We start from the raw sequence: 15,140 nt of genomic DNA, 5'->3' as shown, positions 1-15,140 counted from the left end.
CTAGCCAACTCTCATCTATAGGACCAAGTCTTGTGCTATATGCTGAAATAATTTCCAGACATATGGTCGAGCGGAAAATCGCTCATGTGAATTGTGCCATCAAATATTATGGTGTCCAGGTATAGTCTGCTGTGAACAAGGACAACACTTAAACAGCAGTCATGTGAATTAGTTCTAATACTCATAGCTAGTTTAAAGAGGTATTCTCAAGTTATTACACTGCTTTAATTGGTCAAAGAACATGAAGATAAGCAAGTTTGCATTTGACTTGCTTTTTCTATCTGCTGTCATTCTTCTGCAATGAGAGCTTTTGTCTTTCATAGTGTACAGCTAGTTTCCATGGATCTCAGCCTCTGGTGCCTGACCAGACCCTGGCCAAGAGTGTACAGTAGTTATATTCCAGGAGAGGTGTTAACTCCTAACATCCCAGTCAGCTCTCTCAAGCCCATTGATATCCCTACCACAGTTATTTGGTCACCTCCCTCTCAGCTCCTGACCAAGCTGCTGTTATAAATATTGCAAAATCACAAGAACAGCATCTTTCAGAGCATTTTCCTAATCATTGCTCTTGCTATGCTGAGCCGTTTGCTTGTTCAAATGTCCTGTTATCTCTATGTGTAAATATAGGCATAACAGTGTAGACTCTAGAACAAATCAGATAGCTGAATGTGCTACAGCAGAACTTGTGCTGAGCTTTATAGTTCAACTAATACTACAGCTTTGCTACTAACCAGAACTTTCCATCTGGAGTATAGCCCTCTCTGCAAAGAGAAAACTTGAGAATGTCCCTTTAAGCAAGCATACACCGATGAGCCAAAGCATTGTAACCACCTTCCTAATATTGGGCAGGTCTTCTTCATGCTGAACTGCTGGGTCCAGAGCTCTATAAGACCCATGAAGATGTTCTGTTGTCACTGACCCCTAAATATTAGCAGCAATCTGTGAGTTGTGAGGTTCGGCATCTGGGTACGAGCCTTGTTTTCCCAGCATCTTCCACTGATGCTCGATCAAATTGAGATTTTGGAAATTTAATTAACCCAATCATCACCGTGAACTGTCATCTCACCTGAAACCTTTCCTAAAAAAGTGTTGCAAAGTGCATCATCCTGCGGGGAGAGGCCATGGCTACCAGGGACTTCTGCTGCCATGAAGTGGTGAGACAGTGGTAGGTAGGTGGTATGTGTCACATTACCATCCACATGAAGGACAGCACCCAAGGATTCCCAGTAGGACGTTGCCCAGGCACCACTCTGCCTCTGCTGGTTTGTCTTCCAACCACAGGTCTCCAGGTGGCATCTCTTTCCCAGGTGATGTACATGCACACCACTGTATAAATGATATAATTGGAGTATAAACTGATCTTCAAGAAAGTCAGCCAAGTGCAGAGTAATGTGTAACAGCCAGGAAGCATGCAGCCGTGAGGACCCGGACGTGGCACTCGAGCACCCACAATACTCGGGGCGTACCCGAGCACTTGCGCTCATCACTGATGGAGAAAGAACATTTGCCAATTGATGGACTGATTGACTCTATACAAGCTGATCAGCGCTCACTTACTGGCCCATTCACGCAGGCCAACACAACTGTGGATTCTGATCCTTCTGGAGATTCATGTCCCAGCAGCACATCACACCCTTACACTGGGTGACGTGCTGCTAGAAATGACGACAATAATAATAATTATATTGTGCAGCACTTTACATTTACTCATTAGTTGGGTGATCGGCAGCATGGTTACAGCGGCTGACAATCAGGTATGAATATTGTTAGGAACGAATACTGGACAGCCTAAATGGGCCTTTCTTTAGCTATATTCAGTGTAAAGTTAATTACCAGTATGTAATACGGATCTCTGGTGTCTCGGCTGCCCTGATACACACATTTCTTCTTAGGGATCATACTAATCACAGTGGGGGAAAAAAAAAAAGGTCCGATTTCGGTCCAGAAAAGTCTGACGAGTTGCATGCGATTTCCATACGAGTACAATCCGATTTCAACACCTAGCACCCGATTTACATGTGAATCCGATCCGGTTGCAATGCGATTTTTAACATGAGCTTTTACATAGATACAAAAAGATATATAAAATATGACACATATATAATCAGTGCTTTGTGTGTGTAGTTTCCTGTACATTTATTTTTAGTAAATAAATTCCATTCAGAAAATAAAAAAAGAAAAGGTGTGAGCACAGAACAGGCTTTTCCTTGGAGACATAGAACACCAGAAAAGAAAAAAATCTGCAGCCACTGTTACATTATGTTAAGCTCAACAGAAAAAACGTAATGAATGGTCCTCGCTTTTAAGGGATTATCTACGATCAGAAATAAAGGTTTTCTTCTTTTCTAGAATGGAGACACATGATCCACGGGTCGTGTCTGACATTCAGATAAGTGGGGAAAAGTTACAATAGCAGAAACATCCCGTGGCAAGCTCTGGCACTGGCTTTGGAAAAGGTTTTTTTTTTAATTTTTAATTCCTGAATCGCCCCGTTTGATGTCCAGTCCATCCCTGGATAAAGACAGGTTGAAATGCTGTCAGCTTCCGTGATTGTTATGAGATTTGGAAACATATGAAGGAGGTTAAATGAGGCTCCACGCTACGCCCGGCCCTAAAGTGAGGCTGTAAGAGGCATGGAGGATGCTGATTCTGATCATCTGATTATCAGCGCTGCAGTGTCGTTCTAGTGTTACACGAAGGGTCACCGGGGATGCAATTATCCACTGTAATGTGAGGTCATGGTGTCCGGGCGGGGAAAATCAAAGCGCTACAAACCACAAGATAGACACTGAACTTTTTTTGGCATCAAGCATAGGGGTGCACAGATATGATTATTACTTGATAGAGTATGGCGGGTGCTCAGGTACCATGCTCGAGTCGTTAGACCAGGAGGGCGAGAGAGTCTATTTTTTCTGAGACCCCAGCGCTCATGTTAGGGTCTTCCGGAAAAATGCTCATGTTTCCCATTGACTTCCATTGTAACTGTTAGTCGTGTCAAGCCCGTCCGAGCATCCGACCTCCTGAATGCAAGTATCGAGCGCTCAAGCATTTTAGTGCTCAATCATCACTAATAACCAACATGACATTGTTATTAACGGGAACACGTCTCCTCCAGACACTCCACATTTCTGCACATATTGCTGTTTCCCTGCAGATTACTACAATTAAACCCTGCCGGTCGGGATCACTAGAAGCATAGCTATAGGGAAAAAATGAGGTTTACAGTCACCACCCACTATACGGTGAGCGCGGCTGGAATCATTACCCTGAGCACTGATTGACAGCCAACTCTGCAGTGTGTGTGTGTGTGTGTGTGTGTGTGTGTGTGTGTGTGTGTGTGTGTGTGTGTGTGTGTGTGTGTGCGCATGTTGTCGTAAGGCACCAGGTGAATGTGGTCCCAGTTTGACCCAAAAGATTACTGTGGCCACACTACACAGGTTGCCATGATGCAAACCCTTCTAGGTTTCTTGCGCTCTATTACCTTAACGATTGTGCCATGTTGTAGCATTGTGATACGTTGCACGGCCCGAGACTGTAGTATCACCCAATCTTAACATTAAGGTACTTTTTTTTCAGTTTTTTTTTATGGTTTGTTCCCATTGTGGTCAGGTTAAGTGTTTTCTAGTGATGAGCGAATATACTCGGTACTCGAGATTTTCTCCGAGTATTTTTTAGTGCTCGGAGATTTAGTTTTCATCGCCTCAGCTGAATGATTTACAGCTACTAGCCAGCATAAGTACATGTGGAGGTTGCCTGGTTGCTAGGGAATCCCCACATGTAATCAAGCTGGCTAACAGATGTAAATCATTCAGCTGAGGCGAAGAACTAAATCTCCAAGCACTAAAAAATACTTGGAGGACCCCCGAGCGTGCTCAGGAAATCTCGAGTAACGAGTATATTCGCTCATCACTCATCACTTTTTTTATTAGGTGAAAGTGCTCACAAACCACTTCAAAGAGAGATGCCCAGCCTTTTTTTTGCCTTCCCATTTACTCCTACTGTAAACTATGGAGCATCTTCAAGGGAAAAAAAAACTCCTGAAGGTCAGGTAACTTAACCGCTTGGTCGTCTTTGGAGACCTTAAGTGGTTAAAAGATAATAAAAAGCCTGAACTGTATGGGTTGTTTTTTTTAAATAAACATAAATGAATACAAACGGTCTTCTGAGCACTTTTTCAGGCAGTTTTTCGGAGCAAAGGCCCTTAAAAAAAATGTGAACAGACCCCAAGGGATTATTCCTAGAGGCAGGTGAGAAAACCTTGAGAATATGGTGCGGTACAGAAGACAACATACAACCCCCCAGTCACTTATATGGAGCTGAACTTCTCAATGAATTCTTACATCACATCTTACCAGTAGAATGGCACTGGCTCCCAGTGTGGTTTAATGTATACTATGTAAAAACCATAATAAACATACAGGAATAATATACCGACAGAGAGGATCATTTCTGACATTGAGCGGATCTTGCACCGATATATTAAAGTTCCAATGAGAACTAAATAGGAAATAAAATATAAAGCAAAACATTAAAACTGCAAAGAAAGAGAGCGCAATACCATGTGATGCAATGTTATATTACAGCCCATTAGTCATAGATTTACACATCGGGGGTTGATTCATTCACTGTAAGCGCGCTGATCCCATTGGCAGCATTAGTAAATCTGAAAATGAAGGCCCAATACTAGAAGAGTGGGTTCAGAGTTTATTTTGGCCTCACGTTCATGACTCGATCTGTCTGAGCTCTTGAGATGTAGGATTCGGACAGGACAATCTAAAGTTGCATATCTGATAATTGACGTATTTGGCTCCACCAGGGGACATGTCAAAAGGTTCAGACTGAGATCGGAGAAGCCCCTTACTTTTTTTTCTGTAGTGTCTGTCCGGGCCATCAGCTTTATACAAGAGGGTCATGTTGTATAGGCACAATGGGGACGGAGAAGGAGCCACGTAACAAGTAGTGTTGAGCAAACGTGCTTGGATAACATCTTATCTGAGTGTCTTGGGTGTGCTTGGATAATATGTTCGAGTCCCTGCGGCTGCATGATTTGTGGCGGTAGAAAGCGGCAGTCGAAAATCATGCAGCTGCAGGGACTCGAACATCCGAGCATGCCCAAGATACTCGGATAACCCGTTATCCGAGCGCGTTCACTCATCACTAATTACGAGCCTTGTGGCCCCTTCATTTGGAGGATCAATGGGAATTTCAGCAACACAAAACCCCATTAATCGTCAAGTGGAGAGGGGGCTAAGCATGTGTAGGTGCTAGTGATGAGCGAGTGTACTCGTTGCTCAGGTTTTCCCGCGCACGCTCGGGTGGTCTCCGAGTATTTATGACTGCTCGGAGATTTAGTTTTCATCGCCTCAGCAGCATGATTTACAGCTACTAGCCAGCTTGATTACATGTGGGGATTCCCTAGCAACCAGGCAACCCCCACATGTACTCAGGCTGGCTAGTAGCTGTAAATTATTCACCTGCCGTGATGAAAACTAAATCTCCGAGCAGTCATAAATACTCGGGAGACCACCCGAGTGTGCTGGGGAAAACCCGAGCAACGAGTATATTCGCTCATTAGTAGGTACACGCCGGTCTCCTCGATGGGAGAGACGAAATGGCCAAATGCAAGCAGAGAATGAATGGCGAGGTGGATACTCATGTGCATGGCGCCTTACATTATCTTCTATCATTTGCGTCACCCAATGTGCTTGTTTGGCTAAATCCCATAGAAGTCAATAGAGAGCTGCACAAATGAGTGGCTTCCTCTTTATTTATGTATATTCACCACAGGGACATGGTGGCCACCTGACTAGGTATGACTAGAATGTCGCCCCTTTGTATTCTGCGCCAATCCCAGGAAAGAGCTCGGGGGTTCAGCCATAGTACAACTCCAATTCACTGCTCTGTAAGGTAATGGCGGGCAATTGTTTAGACTCTTCACACGTTAAGGTGTTCTGTCCGAGAATTCGGAGATTCACGTTCTTAATCTTCCAGTTTTTCCCCACTGGACAGCGAATCAACCCAAAAATCTGTTCAAATATCCCCAGCCAGACGTGGTCTCTGTGGATGGTTCCTGCCACTGCCACCACCACCAGCCCGTGAGGCGATGGCACACATTTCAGGCCCCTGCTATCAATGTTGGGGTTAAATACGAGTCTCTCCTCTCGTGTCAGTGCCAGAAGACGTAGGCTTGCCATCTGCGAGCCATTGTGTTCCTCTAAGGCCTGCTCTGCAGTCCTGTACGCCAGCTTTAGCTCTGCATTCTCCCAGAAGTGCTGGGGTCCCCAGTCGCCCTTGTCCTGCCCCAGAGATGGATTCTGAGAATTCAGCATGGGGTAAAACCAACTGCAAAACTGTTCTCCCAGCATCTGACAGTCCAGCGTCTGAGGTTCACATTCTTCTTTTTCAACCTAAAAACAAATGAATCCATATATTTTATTTAATTAAAAATTCACGTATTTAAGTTAAAGGAAATTTTCCACCACAAACGTTCATGGGGTCGTGAACAATTACCAGATTGCGAGTCTAAAAATGTCTGATAACTAGTTATCACCACCATTTTCTAAAGGCCCCTCATACACAGTCTAGCCCACCAATATTGTCGGAATAGACAATTGTGCGCGGGGCCTCCAGACTTTTCCCAGGCAGATGATGCTGGTGGAAAGAAGAATTTGGCATGCTTGGTTTCCAAAGGCCGAACCTTTTGTTCTCAAGGTAAATTGTAAAACCCCCTTCATAGCCCCATCCCAAAATGTTAACACACCCCTTCACCTAAATGGAGCGGTGCTACGACTCCAAATCCTGCCCTGGGGTGGAATTGGAAAGGTTTTAAAATATTGGAAAGCTCCTTCAAGTTTTGCTGACCCTCCATTCTGGTCATCCAGAGGGGTTGTATCAATCAGACCACTTATGATCTCCTTCCCCCAGTTCCCCAACCTCTTGTGGAACCACAACTCCTAGCTTCAGAAAAAAAATTGTGCTTAAGATCCTCCCGACGTGTCGTGCCTGTGTCTATTTCTTACATTATTCATCAATCCCCAACACTCCTGAAGTTTATGGGTAGGAGAAGTATTTTATAGACCAATATTCTGATCACAGACAAAGCAGTCAGCAAATTAGCATTTTGAATCCTTGATCAGGGAGAAGGGTCTGGGAGTCTAAGAAAAGTAAATCAACCCAGGAATGCATTGCTATGGCTTTTCACTTCAGTATTTCTGCAGTGATATCAAGCTGGGTGACATTTATAATACTTTATAGGGAATTCCTGCTCAGTTCACATCACTTGTGCTCCAAGACGTGTCGTGGCGTGATATAGCAGGTTTCGTGCACCTCCCTTACTCATTAACATAGGGAAGCTGCCCGATACCTGCTGATCAGGTGTGTGACCTGGCTGGTACCAGATGTGACATCACCGACCAAAGCTGGATGTCAACTATCCACAGGATTGGTGGCAAGTTTCTGATCGATTGGGACCCCCCCTTAAAGAACATGGATACCCATAGTCCTATGTGAATTAAAAAGCAGGTGAGCATGTGCACTACTGGTCCATGCAAAGTCTGAGGCATCGAAAGAAGCAGAAGATGGCTGTAGTCCGAGACCAAGGTCAGTCCTATAAACTGACTGGACTGCCATGGATACGGTTGACTGCTGTTCCATCAAAAAGGGGGCTTATGACCCTGGTTCGGCAGATTGGCAGCTGATCATCTGGACTGGAGAAAAGTTACTGTTGTATAAGCTCATGAACCACTGAAGAAAAATGTAGGTTGAATCATTTCAAAACGTCCAGCCCCCGCAAAACCGGGTTTGGATGTATGCGCTGACGGGGCCATAGACTGTAATGGTGACAGCAGAGAAAACGTGCACTGCGATGTGCATCATTTTCAGGAGTGAACGACTACAGGAGGCGTCTTGCAGGGGAACAGGGTTCGGACGTATCCCCCCCGACAGGACCCAGGAATGCAATATGAAAGCACCCTATTACTACACCCGGATGTGTGCAGTCAGTGTGTGAAGAATAAGCGCAGTCTCGGGGATGGAGATCTCGCCATGGCCGCTGCTCACCTTCTCACTTGTCTGCTGGACACTCGGACCTCTCCAGTGATCCAGCGCACACTGGATGAGATGACTTTTCTCACTTGTCGGCAGCACGGTGACATTCTCCGCAGCAAGATACTTGAAAATGGCGCTGCGGTGAACCTTCCTCCTCTTCAACAGCTCATCAGCACTCTTACTATATACTGTGATGGCATCAACGGCCTCTAGAGAGAAGAGAAAGGTCAGGTCTGGACACTAGGAAAGAAGTGTAGGAATTAAAAACCCTCTACCACCACAGGGGCGCTAGTCATGGCTGTAATGTATAGGGGGGGGGGGCAAAGGGGACATCCCTCTACTACCACAGGGGGCGCTATTCATGGCTGCAATGTACGAGGGGGAACAGGGGACATCCCTCTACTACCACAGGGGGCGCTATTCATGGCTGCGATGTACGGGGGGGGGGGGGGAACACGGGACATCCCTCTACTACCACAGGGGGCGCTATTCATGGCTGCAATGTACGAGGGGGAACAGGGGACATCCCTCTACTACCACAGGGGGCGCTATTCATGGCTGCGATGTACGGGGGGGAACATGGGACATCCATCTACTACCACAGGGGGCGCTATTCATGGCTGCGATGTACGGGGGGGAACAGGGGACATCCCTCTACTACCACAGGGGGCGCTATTCATGGCTGCAATGTACGAGGGGGAACAGGGGACATCCCTCTACTACCACAGGGAGCGCTATTCATGGCTGCGATGTACGACGGGGAACAGGGGACATCCCTCTACTACCACAGGGGGCGCTATTCATGGCTGCAATGTACGAGGGGGAACAGGGGACATCCCTCTACTACCACAGGGAGCGCTATTCATGGCTGCGATGTACGGGGGGGGGGAAACACGGGACATCCATCTACTACCACAGGGGGCTCTATTCATGGCTGCAATGTATGGGGGGCAAAGGGGACATCCCTCTACTACCACAGGGGGTGCTATTCATGGCTGCAATGTATGGGGGCAAAGGGGACATCCCTCTACCACAGGGAGCGCTATTCATGGCTGCAATGTATGGAGGCGTCCTTCTACTACCATAGGGGGCGCTATTCATGGCTGCAATGTACGGGGGGGAACAGGGGACATCCCTCTACTACCACAGGGGGCGCTATTCATGGCTGCGATGTACGGGGGGGAACACGGGACATCCCTCTACTACCACAGGGGGCGCTATTCATGGCTGCAATGTATGGGGACATCCCTCTACTACCACAGGGGGCGCTATCCATGGCTGCAATGTACGGGGGGGGGGGAACAGGGGACATCCCTCTACTACCACAGGGGGCGCTATTCATGGCTGCGATGTACGGGGGGGGGGGGGGGGAGAACACGGGACATCCCTCTACTACCACAGGGGGCGCTAGTCATGGCTGCAATGTATGGGGACATCCCTCTACTACCACAGGGGGCGCTAGTCATGGCTGCAATGTATGGGGGCATCCCTCTACTACCACAGGGGGCGCTATTCATGGCTGCAATGTATGGGGGCGTCCTTCTACTACCATAGGGGTGCTATTCATGGCTGCAATGTACGGGGGGGAACAGGGGACATCCCTCTACTACCACAGGGGGCGCTATTCATGGCTGCAATGTATGGGGGGCAAAGGGGACATCCCTCTACCACAGGGAGCGCTATTCATGGCTGCAATGTATGGAGGCGTCCTTCTACTACCATAGGGGGCGCTATTCATGGCTGCAATGTACGGGGGGGGAACAGGGGACATCCCTCTACTACCACAGGGGGCGCTATTCATGGCTGCGATGTATGGGGACATCCCTCTACTACCACAGGGGGCGCTAGTCATGGCTGCAATGTATGGGGGCATCCCTCTACTACCACAGGGGGCGCTATCCATGGCTGCAATGTACGGGGGGGGGGCAAAGGGGACATCCCTCTACTACCGCAGGGGGAACTAGTCATGACTGCAATGTATGGGGGGCAAAGGGGACATCCCTCTACTACCACAGGGGGCGCTATTCATGGCTGCCATGTACGGGGTGTGTGGGGGGGGGGGGAACACGGGACATCCCTCTACTACCACAGGGGGCGCTATTCATGGCTGCAATGTATGGGGGGCAAAGGGGACATCCCTCTACTACCACAGGGGGCGCTATTCATGGCTGCGATGTACGGGGTGTGTGGGGGGGGGGGGGGAACACGGGACATCCCTCTACTACCACAGGGGGCGCTATTCATGGCTGCAATGTATGGGGGCATCCCTCTACTACCACAGGGGGCGCTAGTCATGGCTGCAATGTATGGGGCCATCCCTCTACTACCACAGGGGGAGCTAGTCATGGCTGCAATGTATGGAGGCGTCCTTCTACTACCATAGGGGGCGCTATTCATGGCTGCAATGTACGGGGGGGAACAGGGGACATCCCTCTACTACCACAGGGGGCGCTATTCATGGCTGCAATGTATGGGGGGCAAAGGGGACATCCCTCTACTACCACAGGGGGCGCTAGTCATGGCTGCAATGTATGGGGGCATCCCTCTACTACCACAGGGGGCGCTATTCATGGCTGCAATGTACGGGGGGGAACAGGGGACATCCCTCTACTACCACAGGGGGCGCTATTCATGGCTGCGATGTACGGGGGGGGGGGGGGGGGGAACACGGGACATCCCTCTACTACCACAGGGGGCGCTATTCATGGCTGCAATGTATGGGGGCATCCCTCTACTACCACAGGGGGCGCTAGTCATGGCTGCAATGTATGGGGGCATCCCTCTACTACCACAGGGGGCGCTATTCATGGCTGCAATGTATGGGGGCATCCCTCTACTACCACAGGGGGAGCTAGTCATGGCTGCAATGTATGGAGGCGTCCTTCTACTACCATAGGGGTGCTATTCATGGCTGCAATGTACGGGGGGGAACAGGGGACATCCCTCTACTACCACAGGGAGCGCTATTCATGGCTGCAATGTATGGAGGCGTCCTTCTACTACCATAGGGGGCGCTATTCATGGCTGCAATGTACGGGGGGGAACAGGGGACATCCCTCTACAACCACAGGGGGCGCTATTCATGGCTGCAATGTATGGGGGCAAAGGGGACATCCCTCTACCACAGGGAGCGCTATTCATGGCTGCAATGTATGGAGGCGTCCTTCTACTACCATAGGGGGCGCTATTCATGGCTGCAATGTACGGGGGGGAACAGGGGACATCCCTCTACTACCACAGGGGGCGCTATTCATGGCTGCGATGTATGGGGACATCCCTCTACTACCACAGGGGGCGCTAGTCATGGCTGCAATGTATGGGGGCATCCCTCTACTACCACAGGGGGCGCTATCCATGGCTGCAAAGTACGGGGGGGCAAAGGGGACATCCCTCTACTACCGCGGGGGGAAATAGTCATGACTGCAATGTATGGGGGGCAAAGGGGACATCCCTCTACTACCACAGGGGGCGCTATTCATGGCTGCAATGTACGGGGGGGAACAGGGGACATCCCTCTACTACCACAGGGGGCGCTATTCATGGCTGCGATGTACGGGGTGTGGGGTAGGGGGGGGGGGGGGGAACACGGGACATCCCTCTACTACCACAGGGGGCGCTATTCATGGCTGCAATGTATGGGGGCATCCCTCTACTACCACAGGGGGAGCTAGTCATGGCTGCAATGTATGGAGGCGTCCTTCTACTACCATAGGGGGCGCTATTCATGGCTGCAATGTACGGGGGGGAACAGGGGACATCCCTCTACTACCACAGGGGGCACTATTCATGGCTGCAATGTATGGGGGGCAAAGGGGACATCCCTGTACTACCACAGGGGGCGCTAGTCATGGCTGCAATGTATGGGGGCATCCCTCTACTACCACAGGGGGCGCTAGTCATGGCTGCAATGTATGGGGGCATCCCTCTACTACCACAGGGGGCGCTATTCATGGCTTCAATGTACGGGGGGGAACAGGGGACATCCCTCTACTACCACAGGGGGCGCTATTCATGGCTGCGATGTATGGGGGCATCCCTCTACTACCACAGGGGGCGCTATTCATGGCTTCAATGTACGGGGGGGAACACGGGACATCCCTCTACTACCACAGGGGGCGCTATTCATGGCTGCAATGTATGGGGGCATCCCTCTACTACCACAGGGGGCGCTAGTCATGGCTGCAATGTATGGGGGCATCCCTCTACTACCACAGGGGGAGCTAGTCATGGCTGCAATGTATGGAGGCGTCCTTCTACTACCATAGGGGTGCTATTCATGGCTGCAATGTACGGGGGGGAACAGGGGACATCCCTCTACTACCACAGGGGGCGCTATTCATGGCTGCAATGTATGGGGGGCAAAGGGGACATCCCTCTACTACCACAGGGAGCGCTATTCATGGCTACAATGTATGGAGGCGTCCTTCTACCATAGGGGGCGCTATTCATGGCTGCAATGTACGGGGGGGAACAGGGGACATCCCTCTACAACCACAGGGAGCGCTATTCATGGCTGCAATGTATGGGGGCAAAGGGGACATTCCTCTACCACAGGGAGCGCTATTCATGGCTGCAATGTATGGAGGCGTCCTTCTACTACCATAGGGGGCGCTATTCATGGCTGCAATGTACGGGGGGGAACAGGGGACATCCCTCTACTACCACAGGGGGCGCTATTCATGGCTGCGATGTATGGGGACATCCCTCTACTACCACAGGGGGCGCTAGTCATGGCTGCAATGTATGGGGGCATCCCTCTACTACCACAGGGGGCGCTATCCATGGCTGCAATGTACGGGGGGGCACAGGGGACATCCCTCTACTACCGCGGGGGGAAATAGTCATGACTGCAATGTATGGGGGGCAAAGGGGACATCCCTCTACTACCACAGGGGGCGCTATTCATGGCTGCAATGTACGGGGGGGAACAGGGGACATCCCTCTACTACCACAGGGGGCGCTATTCATGGCTGCAATGTATGGGGGCATCCCTCTACTACCACAGGGGGCGCTAGTCATGGCTGCAATGTATGGGGGGCAAAGGGGACATCCCTCTACTACCACAGGGGGCGCTATTCATGGCTGCAATGTACGGGGGGGAACAGGGGACATCCCTCTACTACCACAGGGGGCGCTATTCATGGCTGCGATGTACGGGGGGGTGGACACGGGACATCCCTCTACTACCACAGGGGGCGCTAGTCATGGCTGCAATGTATGGGGGCATCCCTCTACTACCACAGGGGGCGCTATTCATGGCTGCAATGTATGGGGGCATCCCTCTACTACCACAGGGGGCGCTAGTCATGGCTGCAATGTATGGGGGCATCCCTCTACTACCACAGGGGGCGCTGTTCATGGCTGCAATGTATGGGGGCATCCCTCTACTACCACAGGGGGCGCTATTCATGGCTGCAATGTATGGAGGCGTCCTTCTACTACCATAGGGGGCGCTATTCATGGCTGCAATGTACGGGGGGGAACAGGGGACATCCCTCTACTACCACAGGGGGCGCTATTCATGGCTGCAATGTATGGGGGGCAAAGGGGACATCCCTATACTACCACAGGGGGCGCTAGTCATGGCTGCAATGTATGGGGGCATCCCTCTACTACCACAGGGGGCGCTAGTCATGGATGCACTGTATGGGGGCATCCCTCTACTACCACAGGGGGCGCTAGTCATGGCTGCACTGTATGGGGGCATCCCTCTACTACCACAGGGGGCGCTAGTCATGGCTGCAATGTATGGGGGCATCCCTCTACTACCACAGGGGGCGCTAGTCATGGCTGCAATGTATGGGGGCATCCCTCTACTACCACAGGGGGCGCTATTCATGGCTGCAATGTATGGGGGCATCCCTCTACTACCACAGGGGGAGCTAGTCATGGCTGCAATGTACGGGGGGGGGGGGGGAGGGGAATACGGGACATCCCTCTACTACCACAGGGGGCGCTATTCATGGCTGCGATGTACGGGGGGGGGGGGAACAGGGGACATCCCTCTACTACCACAGGGGGCGCTATTCATGGCTGCGATGTACGGGGGGGGGAACACGGGACATCCCTCTACTACCACAGGGGGCGCTATTCATGGCTGCAATGTACGGGGGCATCCCTCTACTACCACAGGGGGCGCTAGTCATGGCTGCAATGTATGGGGGCATCCCTCTACTACCACAGGGGGCGCTATTCATGGCTGCAATGTATGGAGGCGTCCTTCTACTACCATAGGGGGCGCTATTCATGGCTGCAATGTACGGGGGGGAACAGGGGACATCCCTCTACTACCACAGGGGGCGCTATTCATGGCTGCAATGTATGGGGGGCAAAGGGGACATCCCTCTACTACCACAGGGGGCGCTATTCATGGCTGCGATGTACGGGGGGGGAACACGGGACATCCCTCTACTACCACAGGGGGCGCTATTCATGGCTGCAATGTATGGGGGCATCCCTCTACTACCACAGGGGGCGCTATTCATGGCTGCAATGTATGGGGGCATCCCTCTACTACCACAGGGGGCGCTAGTCATGGCTGCACTGTATGGGGGGACCGGGGACATCAGTAGTCCGCTCACCTTCCCTGTTGAACACATGGATCAGGCGATTGGTGACGGTTTCGGCTACAGAGAACAAGTCCTCGATGTCCAGCTGTGCCAGCAGCCGCCTGCAGCCCTCCTTCTCCCGGGGGCTGAGACCCGCCATGCCAGAGGCTCACACCCGCCCGGGAACTGTGTACCTCGGACCGGGACTTCCGCCCCCAAAACTGACAGCTAAGAACGAAACTAACAGAGGAGGCGTCCACTTCCGGCTGCGTCCTTGTCACGTGATCGGGCGTCACCTGGGAGACGAGAAGCTGCGGATGGTCGGTGGGGCGTCACGTGACATGCGAGATGTGACGTCACACCGCTGCACTACTAAGGCTCACCGCTAGTGGTCGCATTGTGATCCCTGCGGAGATCCTCTGTGAGTCGCTGTCGCCGGATCCTTGTAAATTGTAATCACACTGAGATCCCACTGATCTGCATGAGGTTGCGATGTAGCAGCAGCACAGAGACATTTGACCTCTGTCTTGGCCAAAGTCACCACAA

The 15,140-nt window shown here is 51.0% G+C and overlaps 1 protein-coding gene across 1 annotated transcript; it reads right to left on the bottom strand.

The window, feature by feature from the left end:
* Positions 1–4,346: 4,346 nt before the first annotated feature.
* LOC143815153 (uncharacterized protein C3orf38 homolog) lies at positions 4,347–14,907 on the bottom strand. Its single transcript, XM_077294086.1, has 3 exons — positions 14,628–14,907; positions 8,059–8,255; positions 4,347–6,407 (listed from the first exon to the last, which is right to left on the bottom strand). The coding sequence occupies exons 1-3, from the start codon at positions 14,752–14,754 to the stop codon at positions 5,871–5,873; spliced, it is 861 nt and encodes a 286-aa protein (XP_077150201.1). The 5' UTR covers positions 14,755–14,907; the 3' UTR covers positions 4,347–5,870.
* Between the last annotated feature and the right edge of the window lie 233 nt (positions 14,908–15,140).

Source organism: Ranitomeya variabilis, chromosome 3 (genome assembly GCF_051348905.1).
Source record: "Ranitomeya variabilis isolate aRanVar5 chromosome 3, aRanVar5.hap1, whole genome shotgun sequence".
In the NCBI taxonomy this organism is placed as follows: domain Eukaryota; kingdom Metazoa; phylum Chordata; class Amphibia; order Anura; family Dendrobatidae; genus Ranitomeya; species Ranitomeya variabilis.
Note: the sequence above shows the minus strand (reverse complement) of the source record. Positions and strands in the feature narration are given on the sequence as shown.

Coding starts and splice junctions, on each gene's coding strand:
- LOC143815153 (XM_077294086.1), bottom strand. CDS start 14,754: ATGGCGGGTCTCAGCCCCCGGGAGAAGGAGGGCTGCAGGCGGCTGCTG. Junction 8,256..14,627: donor CCATGTGTTCAACAGGGAAG/GTGAGCGGACTA, acceptor TCTTCTCTCTAG/AGGCCGTTGATGCCATCACA. Junction 6,408..8,058: donor TCCAGCAGACAAGTGAGAAG/GTGAGCAGCGGC, acceptor ATTTGTTTTTAG/GTTGAAAAAGAAGAATGTGA.